This window comes from Seriola dumerili, unplaced genomic scaffold (assembly GCF_002260705.1).
Source record: "Seriola dumerili isolate Sdu_G_001 unplaced genomic scaffold, Sdu_1.0 BDQW01000122.1, whole genome shotgun sequence".
In the NCBI taxonomy this organism is placed as follows: domain Eukaryota; kingdom Metazoa; phylum Chordata; class Actinopteri; order Carangiformes; family Carangidae; genus Seriola; species Seriola dumerili.
Window position 1 is genome coordinate 3,325,963 of NW_019174377.1, and position 21,495 is coordinate 3,347,457.

The following is a 21,495-nucleotide window of genomic DNA, read 5'->3' on the forward strand; positions in this document are numbered from 1 at the left end:
TGCACAGACTTACACGTTTTTTTATTTTGATTTGATTAACTTTATGATTCCAAAGGGAATCTGATCTGCAGAATAGGCACATACAAAGAACAAGAGTAAAAGAAGATTCACATAATATAGACACAACCCTACACAGCATTATCCTGTATTGAAAGTGAAAAAGATTCAGTGTGACAAATCAATGTTTGCATAAATTAAGCACAAAAATATATATCATATTCTCTGCAATGCAGCATTTAGTTCGGCTGTGAATGCAAGAACTTTATGTGAGTCACTTTTGCCAGAGAGTGTAAACCTGCCCCCCAGTGCTACAACTCATGCATGTAGCCTATGTTAGACATAGCAATTAGCCTGATGCTCAGTGAAGGAGAAGTATTTTGAATGAAGTAGCAAATTTGAAATTTTTGAGAGGCCATAAGTTCTTTAAGTATCACTGAGACTGACTTGCTGTCTGAGAACCAATTATTTTGCTGGCAATATTGGCAATTTTAATGAGTCTTCTGGGCAACATTAGCATAACTATGCCAGCAGACGATACAGAATCATGACCCTCTCAATCAGGTAGACGGACAACAGATTCTAGCATTGTGGAGGCAATTAAATATACTGTATCCCCAAATGCCAGATTCTTAGGGGAAGAAAAACCTCTGATCATCACATGAAAAGCATAACTACTCACCTCGCCATCTGCCAAACTTTCCATCTTTAGGCCTATTACCAACACCTTCAAACATCTAGAAAGAAATACAGAAACTTTTACTGTGCAAAAACCTATTGATACAAGGTCTCATCTATTTTATGTCAGTTGTTACTTGTACAGCAAATGTTTTTTTTCCTGAGCTTTCCTAACAATTATAGTGAAACTGAAAAAAACAGATAAAGACTGATGATCCCTTAGTGCTGAAACTGATGCAACAGCTCTAAGGATCCAGTGTAAGTCACTTTAACTAGTACTGCCTTCCTGGAGCCTAAGACATGGTGAGGAGCTCTTTTACTTATATTACACACAAAGTCTCTATAGGGAAGAGACAAAAAAATGGCAGTTTCCTTCAGCTGAAACATAATTATACATTTTGTAAAAGTTAACAGTAAAATATTTAATCACAATTACACTCTTACTCGTTAGGAGTAAATTTTGTTCTGGTGATTCTATTTTCTCCTTTCCCTCTTAATTACTGGCCAGTCTGTTCCAAAGAAGTATCACAAAAAAGAAAATAATGGCAGTATCAGACAATGCAACATTAAAGCAAGACATGCATTGTGAGAGGTTTTTATTTCATTGCGTTTTATGAGTTTTTGTGCATGTTAGCATGTCATGATCACACAGAGGTTCTTATGAAAGGTTTTGCTGTGTGTAGATTCACGGTTACCATGAATTGCACTTATTTTCCCCATTCACAATTGGCAATCATTATTTACAGTTGATTCCAGTTTATATAAAATCTTCACACCAACACTGCGTGACCCTGACGCAAGTTCAACTTTCAAAATTCATACACACACATTCACAGACAGTATACGAAAGAAAAAAATAATATACAAAACTGTCTCTCTACACAGATATCAGGTTCAACTTAACTGACAGCTGCATTTGTTAAAAGGAGAAGGAAAGAACATCTTCTCTTACTGGAAATCAAGGCAAATTCTTAGTGAACTATTGTGTATTCATTCAAACTACTGTATGTGATGAAAAACATGCATAGCATTACCAATTCAAGAGCCACCTGATAGTTAAATGATCCTGTGCGATGATTTCAATTCAATTAGGAATAGTTACACATGGATTTCTACTGTAAGGAAAACCACATTTATTTGGTTTTTGGCAGTTCACCTGATTTGCTAGAAGATGCTTTAAGTGAAATTCTATGCCATGCTGGACATTTGAGCACAGGATTAACAACACAGAGGTCCCACTTTTTCTTCTTCTAATAACTTTCCAGTTTAATTGCACACAAATTTGTCCAATGAGCTTGTTTAACATACAAGAGAAATGAGAATTATGGATTATCATTTCACACCAGACTACACTGTTCATTAAAGCCACTAAGGCAATCTGTCGGTAGCCTCTTTTTCCATGTCGTTAACACTGTCTGGAGGACTAAGACTCTCTCTAACAGTGCATATGAAACCTCAATTGAAGGTAAAAGTCAAATGGCTTATGATCTGTAACCTCTTTATTTATAAATAAATTTAGAAAATATGAATTTATTTGCATCTTTAAATCATGTAATATGCCTGGCTCTGACACTGACTTGTAGAAACTCATTAATGGACGGACAAAGCTGGTATGACTTTTGTATTCAAAATATTGTTTAGTGGGGAAATGCACCAAATACTCAGATGGGGAGAGAAAAAAAAGAAAAAAAAAAAAAGATAAAAAAAATACACATTCTTCAAAAACAGAGCACAGACCCATGTGACATGCTTCAAACTCAGCAATCTTCCATGTACAGACAGTCAGAAACGACCCTACAACAAAACTAATAAATCCAAAAAGAAAATAAAAAAAATACATTCTTCTTTTCCAAGATTACCTATTTAGATTTTTTTTCCTGGCCAATGAAATGGGACAATCCTCCTTAGTGCAAGTGAGCTGCATACACCCTGCACTAACTGAGAAGGGTTTCATTCACCCTTAGTAAGAGATTCTCCCTGATGCTTTAAAGCTTTTGAGAGGCTCGCATTATGATTTTGGCCACAAAATCAGCTCAATGGAACCCCCCCCCCCCCCCAAAAAAAAAACACTACTACTGAATCCAGGTCAGCCAGCGTAGTCATCTGTGCAGAAACAGTGCAACACTGGAGTTCAGCAGTCCTTTAACCACAATTTCTCTTTTCCTACCACCTGAGTATAGGATGGATCAAATTCCAACATAGACCAAGTGCTATCTATTCACTTTGTTGCTGCTTTCTGTCACATACTGCAGCCAGACCGGACTGTAAACTTTACAGAAGCCAAGGCACAGTATTGGATTCAGTCTCCCAAAGGCTCGGACACTTCCAACGTGGCAATGCTGTCTTAAATAAAAGAAACATATCATTTCTAATTTCCTATGTCAAAGCAGTACTGAAAGAAATGCATGGTGACGACAGATATCAGTGGGGAGATTGTGTGAGATTAAGCACTTTGATCCAGAGTTCATTACACATCCACTAAACAAAAGTTTATTTGGACTTAAAGGCTTGACCCCCTCAGCCAGGCAGGACAGGTAGTGGTCTTCAAGAGCACTCTTGAATGGCTCGGAAACAAAAAAAAAAAAAAAAAAAAAAAAAAAGCTGCTCGAGTCAAAAACCTGCAAAAAGGACGGATGAGAGCCACAGTGGACCAAACCTCTTTCTTTCTTCGCCCCTCTCTTTGTCACCCTCTCCCTCTGTCCTTTTGATGAACCAGTCAAGCAGAGATGCAGCACAACAAAGCAAGCCCTTCAGTCCAGACACCAGCACAATGTTCTTTAAGTATTCATTTAGTTGCACTAATAACTGAGTGACCAGAAGTGAGTGCTCAGAGCTTGTTGGTATAACAGAACAAAGTGTCTTTACTGAGCTTATATCTCAGTCATAAAAAGAGAAAGAGAAAGAGAGAGAAAGAGAGAAAGAGAGAGAGAGAGAGAGATGCTGCCCAAAGTTCAACCATTTCCTTGTTGGTCAGGGGATTAAATTTAAGGGGGAGATCAAAATGAAAATACTGAGCCAACAGCCAAATTGGTGCAATTGTTCTCAGATTTTGTTGGCATACAACGTCTCCTCATCACTTTCACTCTCGTCCTGAAACTCGTGGGCAAGCAGGGACTTCTTGGAGCCCATAGAAGTGAGCCGGATCTCGTCGTCATAATCATCGCGGTGCTGTCGCAAACGATGGAAGCCATCCTTTTGACGATTAGACTTGGCCGCGCACACACACCATATGATACACGCCGTCACCACCAATGCCGTCATGGAGGCCGCTGCGGGGAAGAGGAAAGGAGAAAAAGAGAAATAGACACCTCAGTATGTCTGCATACACACAGCTTTATATAGCAGGGAGAACATTTAAAGATTTGGAAAATTATTCAAATCACACATTGGAGTAAACAATGGAGCAATCAGATTTTTTTGTTTTGATGTTTGAGCACACTAAAAGTAGCATTGTAGTTCTTAAATGTCAATGACAAAGATCCCGTGGGAAGACAGTATGACTACAGTGTTGACAGAACATCTCCCGGTCAAAACTCTAGAGTTCAACCTGCTTTAAAAACAAAGGTTATTGAGTGCATGTCATCTGTTAAAGATGACAGGACAAATATTCTAGATGGAGTCAAAAAATGATTTAAGAGGAGAACTGTTTATTCTTAGACTTTTATCCCTAGATACAGTTGCAGAACTGAGAACTACAAAGTATGGTAACTGTTGACAGGTTTTTAGTAACATTAAATCAAAACAACATCACACTTCATTACACTACAGTAGCCAAAATCTGAACTGATATATGAAAGATTATTATTTTTAAGTGGATGAGTCAAATTATGCATATAGTCAACATTGGTTACAAAAGTCTGTTTAATAGACATGTTTACCTGCACTGGCCACCACAAACTCTCTGGGCAGGCCAAAGACACTGTTGTCCATGTCAAACTCAATGATGATGGAGCTAGCAGCTTCATAGGAGGATACCACCACCTGGAATACAGCAAAAATACTTCAGAAAACCTCAGACACATGGTCAGAGTTCATTCATATTAGGATAATGATTTATAGTACAATAGCAACATTCATAGCCGGGATCAAACCCTTCCTTTGTACATACTGAATATAAACTGCAAACGGCTGCATTCAAGGTAATACACATCCACCTCAAAAGTTGTGGCCATGTTAATCAAGGTACTGAAAATTACTTGTTTCAAGAACTTGACAAACATTTGCTGACTTGAAAAGTAAATTAGTGGCATGTGAAATTCAATTTGTTTTTCAACTTAGTTCACTTCTTTACTAATTTTTCACTGACAACACTCAATGTACAACAACTTAAAGAAAACATCAAGCTCTACCACTTCTTCTCATCTATCCTTGCTGTTTCTTCAAATGGAGGTAGAAGGCTTTTAGCTGTCTGTTAAAGCTCCACGCAGAAGTGGGGTTGCTAATTACTTCATTAGCAAGTCTCATCTGCAGGTGTGACTGCTTTGTATAATCTGCTGCAGGTTGTCTTGTATGTCTAAATAGGATTTGAACACTGGCTCATAAAAATTCAAAATTACTCAGCTATCATCTGAGAACTAAATTACAAGCACCTCTCACTTATTCAGTGCCATCTAGTTGCAGTTTAAAATATGGGTAAAGTAGATTCTAAACTAAGGAAAGAAGGATTTCAAACCATGTGTTTTCAGACCTGAGTCAGTAATGTGGTCTGAACACACACCCAAAGAGTAAGTGCATCTTTTGATTCTTTTTCCTTTCCTTATTTCATCATGATTGTGGTTTGTTGGTTGTTTTTTGACAGCAAGACACAAAACCACTTAACCTGACGTCCCTTTAATTTCCAGAGGTATGAAATGCGTCCCTATGGCCTAAGACGGAGTATTCGATGTCCTAAGAAATATGGGGAAGCTATTAAGGAGAGGACAGCCATGTTGGCCCCAAGTCATGATCTGGACTTTGTGTGTGACAAGAGTGAAGAACAACCCCAGAAACCCCTGGATGACAGGTATATAAGGAACGCTGCTGTTCTTCCAGAGCTCAGACTGCCCCGTGGCGACGGAGCCTTCTCTACTGAACAGAGGACCTCCACTAGCGTGTCAGTTAGTCAGCCAGGGCCTCTGATGATCCACGGCTTCACAGTACCAGAGTACCAACAGACATATCATTCAGTGGTGGATCCCCTGCTCTTTAGTCCTTGTGGGAAGCTCACAGCCTACAGCCTGGAGCTGGGGCGCAACATTAAGGAACATCTGTTTGGAGAGCTGGCCTATCCAACGCTTGAAATTTCAGAGCAGCCAAATGGAAAGGTGGAGGTGACGGAGAGATTTTGTGTGCTCCGCCCTACACCCTTTATAGATGTGGACAGTAAAGGGGAACCATAGTAATATTCTCACACGGACTTGACGACATGAGCATGCTATTTTCTTTTCTCTTATGTCTCCGTAAATTGTTTATTTTTGTTCCCCTTGCCATGTAATGTGGAAGATATTCATATTGCAAATTTTTTTTTGAACAAAATATGTTTAAGAAAAGTCAGATTTAACATTTTGAAATGTTTTGAAAAGTTCAAAATAGTTAAAATAGAGTCTACCTATTTTCTTTTTTTTAGGTTCATTTGTTTTTGCAAGCATCAGCTTCTGAAATGTTGTAGAGTACTGAATGTGTGCAGATCATCACATGTGCAACAGAGTGCATGTGGTTACAACGGGAGCAGAGCTGATTTCTACTTTCCATCAGTTGCTGTCATAAAACTCTATACTCAGTCAAAGCTAGACCTTGTAAGTCTTTTGTTTTTACTCAATACTGACATCCTGTTAAACTAGCACTTATTCATGTCATAAACTTATTTACCACACCACTCCATGTTCTTGAACATAAATCTCAGGTACATATACACAATTGAATTTTGCTGTTGTTTTTAAAACATTTCTGATGTTAACACACATTCAGACTTATTGTCATTTAGTGTTAGCCTCATTGTAAAACCTCTCAATTAATTTGAGAATGACAGCTGCCAAAGTGTAGAGGGTCTACCCTCTGCATGCCACTCCATGGCTACTTGAAATAACTGTAATGGTTAACTGTTACTGCACCATTATCCTTGTTTATCCCTTCATGCCCACCCTCCTGAAGGATAGTACATTCCTATCCCGCATGATGCATTGTCTGTACCTAACTGTGTACCTCTTGACGTTGTTGTTGGTAGCCATCAGCAACAGCTTCGATGTTGTGGTTGCCAGGAGCCAGCAGCGCATGGAAGTACCCGCCCTCTGCAGTAAAGACTCTCACACCCCCGTTCAGCACAATGATGGCCCCGACAATAGGCTTTCCACTCTTGTCCCTTACCACGCCACGCACCCCTTTATGGACCTGGATGGGGTAGAAACAGATGGAAATTTAAGGCTCTTGATGATGGGAAAAATTATACTCTTAAATAGATCAATTGGTTAAAGTGGTGTAAGAAATAACAAAATTGTTAAAAATCTATATGTATCAATGTTAAACATGTCAATTAAACTTCTCCATGTTGTGCTGATTAAAATCTTGCATCTTACCTCCACCAACATGCTTAGGAGAGCCTTCTTGTTCTCAGCCCACAGTGTGGCCAGCTGCTCGGCAGGAGGGAACAAACAGCAGCCAGTATACACTGTGATTTCTGGACAGTGGCCAAAGTCCATACTGAAGTCCTGGGAGGACACGTAGACACAAGATGAAATATGAGACAGTACTGGGGCAGAGGCCCATTTCTCACTTTGCTTTACTTCTCATTTGATCTGACAGATATCTCTGAACTAATGTGCTTTTTTTTTTTTTTTTAGATGATACCTTCTAGAGGCATCATTGACACTAACTTACTGCCATAACAGACACTGGGGTGGAGAGACTTACTTTCATGCTCCCCATGTGACTTTGTCTCTCTGCTGCCCTCATAACTCCGTCAGGGATGTTGCCCACTGAGTGACAGAAAAGTTCCATTAGCTATTCAGTACCAAAATGACAACAGGATTTATTTATAGTAGTTGAACTACATACTCTGTCCATTATTTGAACATCCAGTGTCCCCTAGGTGCATCTTGGGGTGGTTGTTGGCATAAACACTTGCCAAGTACTTCAATGTGCCCTCATTTTCAACTGGAAAGACACAAAAATGATTAAAGAAAAGCCTACAGAACAACTTTGTTCTATAAGGTGATGTTTACAGCAATCTATGTTCAGAATGAATATCATTTGTCATACTCTTTGCAAACTGTTGTTATATATAATATATGTAGAACTGAAAATCAAAAGCTTGTCATGTCAATCTGTTGGCTGTGAGGAAGAGTGCATTAGGGCTGTGACTGCATTTCTCTGCATTTTATATTACAAAATCAAAACAAAGTCTGAAGCCCCAATAGTGGCATGTGGATGTTGTGTGAAGTGTTGGACACAAAAACAAAAGTGATTATTTACTGAATCAAAGAGCCTGATTATTTAATAGGGCTAAAAAAAATAATATTTGTCCTGAAGGTGGCACTAGAGAAAAGGTTTAGGGTTAACCTTCTTCAGACCATAACTTTCTCAGCGAATTCCATGGTAATCAGCCAGTTCTAGATAAAATATGCATGCTCTGTACAAAGTTGATATTCTGGCTCACAATAAGATTAGTATCCAACTGGAGGTGTCTGTGTGTGTGTGTGTGTGTGTGTGTGTGGGGGGGGTTATCTGACCACAACTTCTCAAAATAATTTGGTTGGGATTTATGTGCCAGGTCTGTGGCCAAAAAGGAAGACTAACCGACTCAAATCACAACCCTTGGGCACTGCCCATGTGCAAACTTAAAAGTGGTTTAATGTCGAACACTCTAGATAAACGGACTCTAAATACAATGTAAATGAGTAAATATACTATAAACTATATAACCGAACAAGGTGGATTCACTGCGAACTTGAAAACTTTGAATAAGTAGTCAAATAAAAAGCTGTTATCTGTATAATGTCATGTTACCGGACTGGACAGGCTTGTCATATGGGTAGGTAGCAACAAGGGCGCCTCCATCGAGGGCTACAGAGAGAGTATAGCCCTTGTCTAGGATCAAGTCCATCATCGCTCTGGTCTCGGGTTGGGCCTCCACCACACGTTGCGATGCATTGCCTAAAAATAGATGGATAGTGGGTAGGAAACAGAGCTGTTAGAGCATGCTGTGCTTTTCATGGCAAGTGGTACAAACAAGCAATGACAGTTTTTTATTACGTTCACAACAAATCTTTGACAATTGTAGCCTGTATAAGTAGACTGAATCTTCTTCTGTTTCAGTTACGCGCGCACACACACACATTCATACAACTGACCAAAGAAATCTGTGTCCAGATCCTTGCCATGAGCATTGGTCAAGCCCTGCGTGGAAGTGCACTGCTTCTCAACAGCCTGTTCCCGTCCATCTGGGTTGATGGAGGGAACGATGACAATCCGGGTCTCGTTGATCAACTAGGAAAAGGAAATGGAGCAGGAACAATTACAGACATGGCTGAACTTTATATTTAACAGGACTTTTTTTCCAACTTTCTAAAACAAAATTAGAGTTACTTGACTCAACTCAATCCCAGCTATAAAAAGAGCTTGTGTGAACAAAGACTTAAGTATATTCCTATATATTTCCATTTTTAAAATGTAGAATTTTCTATATATCAAATACTATACTTCCTGAGGGGCTCCACAACTCACCCTGGTGATGGCTGGATTCTTGCCATAGTTGATACATAGGAAGGCAGCAAACTCCAGCAGCAGCTCTGTGCCCACTGGGGCATTGCCATGGATCCCTGCTACAAAACGGATTTTGGGTTCAGATGGCTCAGCCTCCTCTGGTTTGTTGGAGATTTCCAAAGCCCGAATGGTTCTAAACTCTACACTTTGGCCCAAACTGGACAAAGAAGAGAAGAAACCAATATGTAGGTCAAGATTCTTTAAGATTCTTTCAGTAGAAAGCAGCAAGAACAGTAACAGTAACACAGAGCGTATCTGGACAGCAGTGACTTTTGGCATACAGTGGATGAGCAGTATAGAGGTATGATGTCAAACAATAATATACTCTCAAAGAGAAATAATGTGAGTTGGTTTAAATACACAGCTTGAAGGAAGATAAATCCTGCCTACCTCTGTAAAGACGTAATTTTGGGAAAGTTAAGAGTGAGGCCCCTCAAGAACTCAGACAATTCTTTGTAGCGTTGGTAGCGGAAGCTGCTCTCTGTGGCTGTGCTACTGACCAACTGCTCCAAGCCCTGGCCTAGAGAGAGGTCCTTGATTAAGCTCTGAAACTCCTTCTCAGATGGGTTCTGTGTGGGTTGGGGGCCGTTTTGAGACTGGCCTTTCGAGTCTGAGTGTAAACGTGTTAGTCTGAAGTCCACCACCTCCACTCTCTCCTTTGAGACTGTGGCGTAGGTTCTCACAGGTATATATCTGGACAACAGAGAAAGTTATTCAAAGTTAACAGCACAGGAAATCAGGTCAAGTAACAGCAAAGAAATCTACTTGTTACGTCAGTAACTGTACTGTTTGCTCTCCAGGTCTCCTTCCTGATATTCAAATCTTACCCATGGGCAGAGGCTGTGATAGAGTAAGTGTTAGGGACCAGCAGTCTCCAGTAGTCTCCAGTATGGGCTGTCGTGATGTTGTGGTCTATCTCCGCCACAGTAATGGTGGCATTGGGAATTCCTGTACCATCACTACTGTCGGAGACAGTGCCCTTTACTCCAGTGTGGACCTCAAGAAACAAGTAACCACATTCACATGAGTAGCTGCAAACCTGAGTGAAAGGGAGGAGAAAGCTAAGGGTGATGTTAAGATTTGTATTTATTACCTGGTGTACAAACTGAAGCAAGGCTCTTCTGTTTTGTTCCCAGTATTTCGGCAGGTCCCTAGCCACAGGATACTTCACACAACCCAACTCGATGGTCACCTCAAAACAGTTGGTGTTTAAGTAGTTCCAGTCCTGCATGCCACCTGAAAAAAGTGCTCCTTTAAACTCCATCTCAAATTTTAAAGGTTTCACTTAAAAACATTATATGTATGAGGGTTATGGGATTATAGATCAACAATGGCACATGTTTTTCTTTGTAGAAAACTGAGAAACTCCCAGTGGATTTAGTACGTTTATTGCTTTCAGCCTTTCAAATTGTACAAATAGTGGCTTAAATTTTAATTTCATAAATAACTGCACACAGATATAGACAAAAGATGAGACAGATTTACTTAAAATCTTCTCAACATAACAGTATTGTTTCTATTTTTGAAGCACTGTATCACTGGAGAAGACCACAATTACTCTAGCTTGTCTGAATATAAATATAGAAAACCTAAATAACAGTATTTGGGGTATTTTTCAGGATATAAAAAGAAAATGAATTGACCAAACAAGTTCATTTTCTACAACTAAACAACCAGATTATGTGAATAAACAAAACATCTCAAACATAAAACGCTGCTTTGCCTGATCTCCTGTGGGCAAAATGAATGTGGTGAGTTTGAAAGGAGGCATACCAGGAACATTGTACCAGTTGGCACCATTGGTGATGCCATCCTCAAAATATTCATCAGGGTACAGGTCCTCACAAGGGTGTCCATTGTGCATGAGAGGATTCTCCTGCACACACACACACAAAAAAAAAAAAAAAAAAAAAAAAGTCAACAATGAGTACTGTTGTAGTCAAGTTTTCAAACCTTGTCTGTCCAGTGATTTCACAAAAATCCCATGGCTTCCTTCAGCGCTCTTACTCTACTTTTTGTTTTCAACAACAACATGAAACCACAGGCAGACATTATCGCAGCCTGAAACAGATCCTACAGTGTCCAGTTACCTGTGAGTATGCTTTAGACACCTGCTGAAAGACCTTGTCGTCAGGTGACTGGCTGTACTGAGTTGTCCCTTCTTTGTCATCATCATAGGGGTAGTTTACCACCAAGGAACCTGAATTCCACAAAACAAAGATAAGGAACAAAACACTAAAAATCCCCTGAATTTGTGGTTAAAATAAACTCCAAATTGCATAACTGGTTGACATTTCAGAAAATCCTGTCTGATATTTAGATTTTAATTGTGGACTTTAAAATATAGCAGCAATCCTTTGGAGTTGCTGAAGTAACTTTATAATCCAATTATCTTGTTTCAATGAAATAAAAAAGAAAGAAAGAAAATAAGAAATAAGAAAAAGAAAATACAATATTTTCAGTTGTAAATAGGACTGACAGACTATTACTATCAAAAGGTAGCTATGACACTTAAAGACTACAATCTTTGGCATTAAAAGCTCAAAATAACACCGTGCCTCCATGGAGGTTGGCTGAAAGGACGAAGGGGATGTTCTTCAGCCAGTTCATCACAGCTTTAGTCTCTGGCTGCCTGGGTTCTGTGATGGTGGTAAACTGGTCCGGGAAGTTGCGGTTCAGATCAAAATTATTGCTGTTGTTGCGTCCTTTGTAGCCCTTTACATCACCTGTGAGGAAATAAGTAATAAAGAAGAGTCATCTGCAACTATCTGCATCTGTAAGCACAAAATGGTTCATGCTTCTACATCTCCATCTCCATCTCCTCCTCTATTCCTCCATGTCACACATCAGCTGCAGCTACCAGCTAAGACAGTGGCAGATTGAGGAAGTGCGCTGTGAAACTTTCCCATATTTCTAACAGAAGCATGATGTGTCATAGGCATAACACAAACTCATGAAGAATTCTGATGGTGTAAAATACTATGAATAGAGAGCATACTGCTTAGTTCTTTGTGACCACTCAAGTCTATGTATGTATATGAATGTGGGCTTGTGATTTTGCAAGCCCTGTTTCATTTACGGCAGCTGTAAATTTGATAGCAGTTAGTAACATAAACTTAAGGAATGTTAGTCAAATGATCAAGTTACTGTTTAAGGCCTATAATGTTACACATTTGCGCCAAAGCAATACATCTAACACCTGTGTGACCTGTACACTAAAATAGTTTCATAAAATAGTCTTAATTTCATACTGTGCAGATAGTGTTACTTTATTGTTGCCTAAGTAGTCACTTCTTATTGTGTGTCTCACCTTCAGTGGCTACCTCATAGCCGTCAGGGTTCATAGAAGGCATGATGTGAATGCGGGTGTTGTTGACCAATTGAGTGACCTCCGGGTCAGTACCGTAGTTACGGCACAGGTACTCAATGAGGTTGAGCAACAACTCCCGGCCCACCACTTCATTACCATGCATGTTGGCCACATACTTAAACTCTGGCTCACCTGGTATGGAAACAATGAAAACCCATATTAACAGATAATACCAAGGAATTTACACATTATCATATGAAGACACAGTCTTCAAAAGGAACTGTCTTTTTAACTTAATAACACTGACATACCGTGCTCATGTACAGTGGGGTTGTCTGAGATGACCATCACATAGAGCTCATGGTTTTCCACAGAGGGGCCAATAGAGTAAAGATGGGCAATAGAGGGGAACTCGCTGCTGTACTTGCGTAGGAAGAGCTCCATATCTGCATAGTTGTGGTGACGAAATTCCTGGGGCTGGATGGGCTGATGTTCAGGTGAAAGCAAAGTAGGGCTGTTCTTGTTTCCCTCAGAGGGAGCCACCCAGGTCTGGGTGGGGTCAGATGGCTTGGTAGTGGTGGTGGAGATGTTTGGGTGACTGGTGGATGGCGTGGAGGACGTAGGCACAGTGATGTTACTTGCAGCCTCACTGACCACAGGTGCCAGGGTAAAGTTATGTTCTGTGGCTTTGTCCTCCATAACCTGCACACTGTAGACTGTCACTGATGTGTACCTGTGTACAAAAAATAAAGTCATGCATGAGGACTTTAAGTCCATCTTAAAATCACCAGTTAGCACCAAGATTAGATGTCACAGTATCCATGACTAAAAAAAAGCCATAAGCGCATTTCCTTTTATTCTCTCTTCCAGGAAGTCATTTACCAATGAACTTGTGAAAAACATTTTTCTTCACCCAATAACAAAGACCTATTCTCTAAAATCTAAAGAGGAAGCAATTGATGTTATGCATTCCTTTAGTGCAGCATATTGTTTGATAGTCTAGAAGAACCAGATTACACATTTTTGCTTCAATCATTGTGGTTGTGCAACAATCAACAGGAAACAAGCAGCAAACACACTGCTCGCTGGCTGTCATTGGTAATTACAAACAATATGAAACCGAACTACTGTGCATTTTTGAAAACCCGCTATGTAAGGCAGAAGTTCAATGGCATTATTCACCCTGGGGCCACAGCTGTGATGTTGTATGTTCCTGGGAGCAGGAGGCGGTAGTAATCCCCATACTCTCCGGTGGTCAGGTTGTGGCGAACGCCTGCCACCACAATGCTGACATTGGTGAGGGGAGCACCACTGACGGCCTCCTTCACATATCCACGAACACCGATATGAACCTGGAAGACAGTGTTATTGTAAATACCAAAGACACCTTGCTGAACTGGAGAAATTGTATGCCAAAGGTATCACGCAGGGTTAGATTGTAGCATTATATTAAAAAAAAAAAAAAACAGAAGGTGCATTATAATCATTGCTTATGTATCATAAATCTTTTTTAGTTGTAAACTCTACCTTTTCGATATAGGCTATTAGGGATTCCCTGTTCAGATTCCATTCCTTATGGAGCTCAGTAGCAGGAGGATATTTGCAGCAGCTCAGCTCCATGGTGATCTCCAGACAGTTTCCATAGAGGTAGTTGTAGTCCTGCATCCCTCCTGGATAACAAGCCAGAAATATCATACACTTAGAACTTGGAAATGGCATAACACATTCAAGTATATATTATATAAAAGACAAGGATATGTCTAAATCCAAGAATTAAACTGTGTGTACAACACATGTGAAACAGTACTCATAAAGTGAATTCTGAAACATATTCTACTTCTCTAAATTTGACACCCACTAGTGCCAGGGCAGGCTTGAGTCTGTCTTTGTCTCTTCAAGGCCACAGTTTAAAGATAGAGTTTAACGTGGCAAAAAGCCATGACATCTGCAGTTTGCCAGCCAACTAGCCGTCCACTAAGGCAAACAGAGGGAAACACAGGGGTGCAGGCTGTTCAGCTGGCCGTCGCTCTGGAACGACAGCAGGCAGCCAGTGACTCCCTGGCTAGAGGGTTGCCATGACTGCAGGAACCCAATTAAACAGCACTGTTTGCCACCTTGCAACAGTCAAAGTGAAAGGGCTCACACACCAAACACTAACAAATAACTCAAGCAAATCAATCAGCCTCCCAGCAGTCTCAATGAGAAAACCGTTAACCACACTGTGTCACGCATACCACTTCATTCCCTTAACATCCAAGTGTGATAATACTACTACTTGTGCTGACCATTTGGTTAAATTATCATATAGACATCTATACTTCTGCTTGCATGATAATGACACCCTCCTGAAAGTCATTTAGCTGTCTTTGGGAATAGGTTGAAATACAATTAATGATAAACATCCCTTACAAGCTAAGATTAAAAGCCTCAGGCTGTGATGTGGTCCATGCCTTGGCTCTGAGAGCAGATGAAAATATACACCAAAATATAAACCACAAACTCAAGTCCTTCTGAGTCATTCTCGGTCAAGCAGCAGCTATTCAGCTGTCTGAAACTTGGCCATTCACTGAAAACTAGAAAGGGCCAATTCAGAAGACATAATAAACGCTTCACCGCTCAAGTTTCAGACATGTTTTTCAGTTGTCGGTCTCATCGGACTAACAAACCCTCTGAACATGGGTGGTGTATAGAGGTGTGTTGGGGTGATTCATTAGAGGATTCACCCACTGTGGTGGCAGCAGAGACAGCAGGGTGCTATGCCAACCAAACCAAACTGATTCTTAAAAGAAACATACCTGCTAATGATGAGCAAATAACACTAGATCTATATTCAACTGTGACTAATCCCACACTTGCCTGTAAAAACATGTGCTAAGTGACTTTAAATAGTTTGAAAACACCATTGTCTTTGAGACAAATCACTTAAAGTAAACATCCTCCATATGCTGATAGAGTATAACACAAACACACAGACGGACTAGGGCAGCTCTAACCTTAAACATCCTTTATATGTACCGGATCTAGTGACACACCCTAAACTTCGCAGGAAGCCACTGGCCAGACAATAGAGCCAAAGTCAGTTCCTAGGGGCTGTACTTTCTGTGCAGGCCACTGTGGTGTATATAATGTTAGATACAATGCAATAAAAAAATCTGTCCTACTTTTAGTCAAACATTTAAAACAATAAAACTATTTAAGAAAATACTGCCATCATATGACTGTCAGCCGTTCACAGTGACGCAGCATGAAAGTATGAGGTTACAACATGATCAAGCACTTCCAGCGCCCTGAGATTATCACAGCAATAGAACAGTATTTCCATACAGTAAAATAAAGTTCTTGCTCTTGTTTCCTTTTGTGTCTGGAGGCATTGATGTGTATATGTCAATACACACGGTTTTACAATAATCTAAGCCCTACAGCTTTGAACAGTGTAGACTATGACCCATCTGAAGAATTACACAACAAAGTGGACATCATGACAGTCAAAAAGTGAAGAAAAAGCAACTTAGTTTTGTGCTGTGGGCAACATGAACTAAATACAGTTCAAAAGTAAAGGACGCCCTTTGAGACAAGACTGTGTCAAAAGATTGTAAGTCAAGATAACATGTTATGATGACTCATTATTTCAAGCCCCGACAGCCACACAAAATAATCTCCTGTTCTTGACTTCTGGCCCTGGCGCTTCGCCTGGACCACTCATTACATCACACAATGTCCTGACCATTTCTGTCATCTGACATTAGCCCAGTTTCAGCTGTGACATTTCGTCCACTGAAAAGTGACAGACACAAGCATTGTCTTTTCAACTGTTTTACACTCCTGCATGTCTATCTTTATAATAAGATATGTACATTGCAGCTGCTGAGAGCTTTAATAACTGCCTTGTGTAACAGCCTGAACCTTGTCTGTCTGCACACTGGCCATTTCAGTTTCTGCTGAAAAACCACAGAAACAAAATAGGTTTATCTCTGGCTACAACAGTCATTCACTACTCACTGTTCCTCTAGTGTCTCGTGAGAATTAAAGCCACGATTTACAGAGGTAAGTAAAAGCAAACTCTCATTAAAGAGTGTGTGCTCAAGGCTTGGGTAATGACTTTGTTCCAGTTCCTTGTGGTGGTGAACAGATAGTATGACATAATATCAAGCAAGTGTATCAGCATCAGTTTAATACAAAATCTGGAGGTGGTAATACAGGCAAATCAAATTAGAACATGTCTTATGTTTATAGTCTTTTAAATAATCACCATATTGCCACTTTAAAATACAAACTCTGAATTACAGCACACTCATAATATATGCTTAAAAACCACCGCTGACTTAAATATTGTAATGATGGATCAATTAAGTTTTAAACTGAATTTGAATACCTGAATGCAATTTGGGAGCAATAAATGGTACCTGCAAATAGAGTAATGAAATTAAGACTTGTACGTACTAAACATCTAACACATTAGAAAGAGAAGTAAGGAGAGAAATGACATAAGAGTAAAAGAAGTGCTAGTTCTGAAGAGTTATGCGTTACTCTAGTAATCTGACAGGGGCAAATGCAGGCTAATCTGTCGGACATCACAGATTGCAAGGTGCATAACCCTTCCCTGAAATCTGAAATTTACGACAACAAAGCACATTTTCTCAAGTCCTGGTTCTCAACCCGAATGAATGGTAGAAGTTGGGGAACCAACACAAGCTGCATTTACTTCAGTTAGAAAATGCATTCCTTCAGAGGACATGGACACACATTGTATAGAGTATAAGACAAGGAAGGAGATTTAAACCAACAGCCCATGGGCATTAACTTGCCCAGAGTAAGCTGTCATATGAGCACAGTGCAATAGTAAACCTGACTACTGCTCTAACACTTTCAGTAATTACAGGATGAAAAACAGGATGAGCAGAGTCACCTGAGCAAAGCATTTAATAGTTGTTTGACACCTGGAAAACCCCAAACCAGGCCGCGCTTTTCAGTGCTTCACTGACTGAAAAAACTGAGACTGAAATAATCATTGGGTCATTACCAATTACCAATATTGAGTAAGAAGCATCAGCCAATTCTACTCTTACGGTATTAAAACTGTCTATCACAAGTTGAACAATGCAGTTATATGAAGTGTAAAAGCACTCACAGTAACAATGAACTTTGCTTTGTCTGTCAACTGAGCGTATTTAATGAGGAAATAAAGCTACTGGATGCTGCCTCTAAGCAGCTTTGGTAAGCAAACTAGTTCAGGTTGTTTTCTGGACTAAAGCTACTCTGCCCAGAAATGTGAAATGTGATCTTTGGTGGGAGCAAACCCTGTGATAGAAATAGCTTAAGTTGTGCTAAAGCAAGTGTAAAGGGCATTGTAATAATCTATTCCTGAGCTTTATCAAAACAGGTTGTAGCTTGTATTTGGCCAAACCCTCATATGCTGAAAAAACTCCAGCATATAACAGCACATTCTTGACTTTTAAATGAGAAGATATCAAGTACTTTTAAGATGGGTTTTACTTCACTGCTGTTTACCTTAAAATAAAAAGCAATGACTGGACAAATCATCCTCTCTACAACAGGTTTTCACAAGATTCAACAATTATTTGTTGTCAATCACTAAACTAGGCATTAAAACAATAAAAATGGAATCATCTTACCAGGCACATCATACCACTGTGCCCCATTGGTGATGCCATCTTTAAAAGTTTCTTCCAGGGCATCGGGACAGTTTGGCTCTCCAGTCTTCATCACTGGGTGGTTCTGGGAATACACCAGGGCGAGGTAGCGAAACAGGCTGTCGTCCTCTGACTGGCTATAGTGGCCCTGTCGCTGGTGGAGGGCTGAGTCATCAAAAGGGTAACTGGCAACCACCGTGCCACCATGCAGGTTCCCTGACAGCACAAATCTAGAGACAATGGCAAATTTTAATAGCAGCCTCAAAGGAGAGATTGACATCATTTCAGAATACATTGTCACATAGAACAAGGACCAAACAAGGATTTTAACCCTCAGCTTTGACATTAGAGTGGCATCTGTGTACATATGGGCATGTATTGTATTTAAAAGAAACTTGAAAAAAACATTGTCCTTTAAAAAGAAATGAGGTGAGAATTGTGCTATTGGTTATCACAGGAATCAATACTGTAATGTAGTGTGAGAATAGAGAGGGAAATTCCCCTTACTGCAGAGCAGTCTTGGAGCCGACAAGAGCACTTTAACTGGATGAACATTTGTGTGCATGCAGGGTTGTTCCCTAGTCTTCCAAATAAACTTCAGTCTTAAATATCATGCTATTATGGTGTCCCAGGACAGCAGCCCTTGTCGACTTTGTTATGTCTCACACTAATGCCCCCTGAGGCTCTAATAAAGAAGGAAATCAGGGGGAAACTGAGTTACTCACTGACTAAAATGTTTGTTTCTCTCTTATCAATTAATCAGCCATTAGTTTTTTTTAAAGATTTTTTGGCTTTAAAAAAAGGCTGCCATCTGAAATCAAACAATGGACATTGCATTTATATGGTAAGGGCTCTAATCGTAAAGCTGCCAGGATGCCCACCAATATTTACTTTATTTTATTTATTTTTCAATAATCATGTTGTCTATAAGATGTAAGCTAAGAATATAGTGAAAATGTCCACAACTTCCTGAAGCCCAAGTTGATGTCTTGAAATCGTCAGCACATAACCTAAGAATACTAATAATTAATAAACTGATTATCAGAAAAGCTGCAGATTAGTTTTCTATTAGTTGACTAGTCCATTACTGGGTCACACCTCCTGCCCCTGAGGTCTTAAAACAAAAGGAAACAAAGAATTAAGTTGCTCATTGACAGGAAAGTCAGCCACTCCAAATCCTCCACTGCGTGATAAACATTGACCAAAAGTGAAATAAGTGAAGTTTAGTGAAGCTATTCTAACCCGTGCTTCAGACAATCGGGCCTCAATAGGAAACTCAACAAAAAGGAAACTTTGTTTTTTGTATGTTTCATGGGAGGATAAGAACTCACTTTTTCTCCTGGATCCATCTGATCAAAGCCATGACCTCGGGTACCTCATCTGGACTGACAGTAGTCCCGTCATACTGGTCAGGAAAGCTTCTATTGAGGTCCATATTCTTGGCATTACTTCGACCCCCGTTGTCGCCATTGCAGTCCCCTTCTACGGACTTCTCAAAACCGTCAGGGTTCATGCTGGGCATAATGTAAATATCCGTGGTGTTTACCAGCTCACTAATGCGCGGTTCATCCCCATATTTAGTCAGCAGGTTCTCCACAAGGTACACCAACACCTGCCTGGACACGGTTTCGTCGCCGTGCATGTTTCCGACGTATTTAAATTTCGGTTTCCCGGGTGAGTCTGTGTTGGGGTCCCTGGTGATCCGCATCACCCATAGCTCCCTGCCCTCCACAGACTGACCTATGCTCGACAGGTTGGCTATGTGACGGTATTTCTGGGCTAAAGACTGTAAACGTCCGGTTAGCTCAACGTAATTGTAGTATTTGTTATAAGTTTCTACCGTTTCCTCCGTGGTAGGGCTGAGGCGTCGTGGCCGGTGTAGCCTGGCGTCACCGGGGGAGATTAGAAGACAGAGAAGAAAGAAAAGTGACACCCGTAGTTCCAGCATCGTCGAGAGATGCTCCCAAGTGTGTGCCATGTTGATGTATCTTCTGCGTCTACACCATCCGGACTTTGTAATTAAAGAACAACAAACGCCAGGGTCAGTTGTTTTGTGAGTTGTTTTGCTTCCCAGCGACAGACGTATTTCTGTTGTCGGTCCGGCCTGTCTGTTTCCATCTACTTCCTCTCACCTCACCGGGGCGGGGCTACAACGATGACGTCGCGTTTTAAGGTGGACCGGTGGAGTTCGACCTTAATTGCGACACTAAACCCCAGATTCACTCCATATTGTTTGGGTCCACATTTGATTAGTCCATAACTGTCCACAACCACCATAACTGTTTAAGTTTATATTGCACCCACTTGTGTTTTATCAAACTGCACCCATTTTTGTCTGTCAAGTAATCAACACACAGGAAGCCTCGTGAAAAGTAGTGTTATTCCATCACAGGAGAACTGTAAGGCTGCAACCATCAATTACTTTCATTATCAATAGATCTGACAATTGTTTTCTTGAAAAATGATTGATTGTTTGGTCTTTAAAATATCACAGAAGTGGAAAGTGCCCATCAATATTCCCTGAAGCCCAAGTGAACATACTCAATCTGTTTTACAGTGAAAACCCCAAATATGTACACTTTAACAGATATTCACATTTGAGAAGATGGTATCAGTGAGTTTTTGTTGTTTTAGCTTAAAAATTGGCTTAGATGATTAATCAGTTATTATTGTTGCAGCTAATCATTTCAGGTTTAGAGTTGGTTTCTTGGTGCCTGTTGAAATAATGAAGCTGTCATGTATGATGAAAACCTCTATATGAGCCAAATAATAAATGGCACTGAGGGAAAAAAAAACTCTCCCTTATGAAGTTTATTTTGTGCAGTTTAAAGATAAGCTTACTGAGTTAGTCATTCAGTTAGGTGACAAATTGCTCTTTACATAGAAAGTGAAAATGAATTTCAGTGTTTGGTTTTCTTATTGTTGCTGTTATCTTATGCTGTTAACTGTTATCAGGAAACCATAGTCCCTTGTATTAAATGGCTTTTATTGTGTAAATGGATTTTGAAAATTAAACTTTGTTCATTTTAGATTTAAGTGTTTATTCTGTGTCAAAGAGGATGGTATTCTCACCAAAAACTAACTACATGTTGGTGATGCTTATGAGTGCATTGTTTTCATATC

At 40.0% G+C, this 21,495-nt stretch overlaps 1 protein-coding gene across 1 annotated transcript; it reads right to left on the reverse strand.

Annotated features, from left to right (window-relative positions):
• Positions 1–1,254: 1,254 nt before the first annotated feature.
• cpd (carboxypeptidase D) lies at positions 1,255–20,320 on the reverse strand. Its single transcript, XM_022748427.1, has 21 exons — positions 19,704–20,320; positions 18,355–18,602; positions 14,249–14,391; positions 13,904–14,073; positions 13,033–13,454; positions 12,722–12,913; positions 11,970–12,137; positions 11,502–11,611; positions 11,185–11,287; positions 10,505–10,647; positions 10,239–10,408; positions 9,802–10,104; positions 9,373–9,568; positions 9,000–9,135; positions 8,656–8,802; positions 7,705–7,803; positions 7,561–7,625; positions 7,227–7,358; positions 6,856–7,041; positions 4,554–4,656; positions 1,255–3,944 (listed from the first exon to the last, which is right to left on the reverse strand). The coding sequence occupies exons 1-21, from the start codon at positions 20,318–20,320 to the stop codon at positions 3,718–3,720; spliced, it is 4,080 nt and encodes a 1,359-aa protein (XP_022604148.1). The 3' UTR covers positions 1,255–3,717.
• Positions 20,321–21,495: the final 1,175 nt, after the last annotated feature.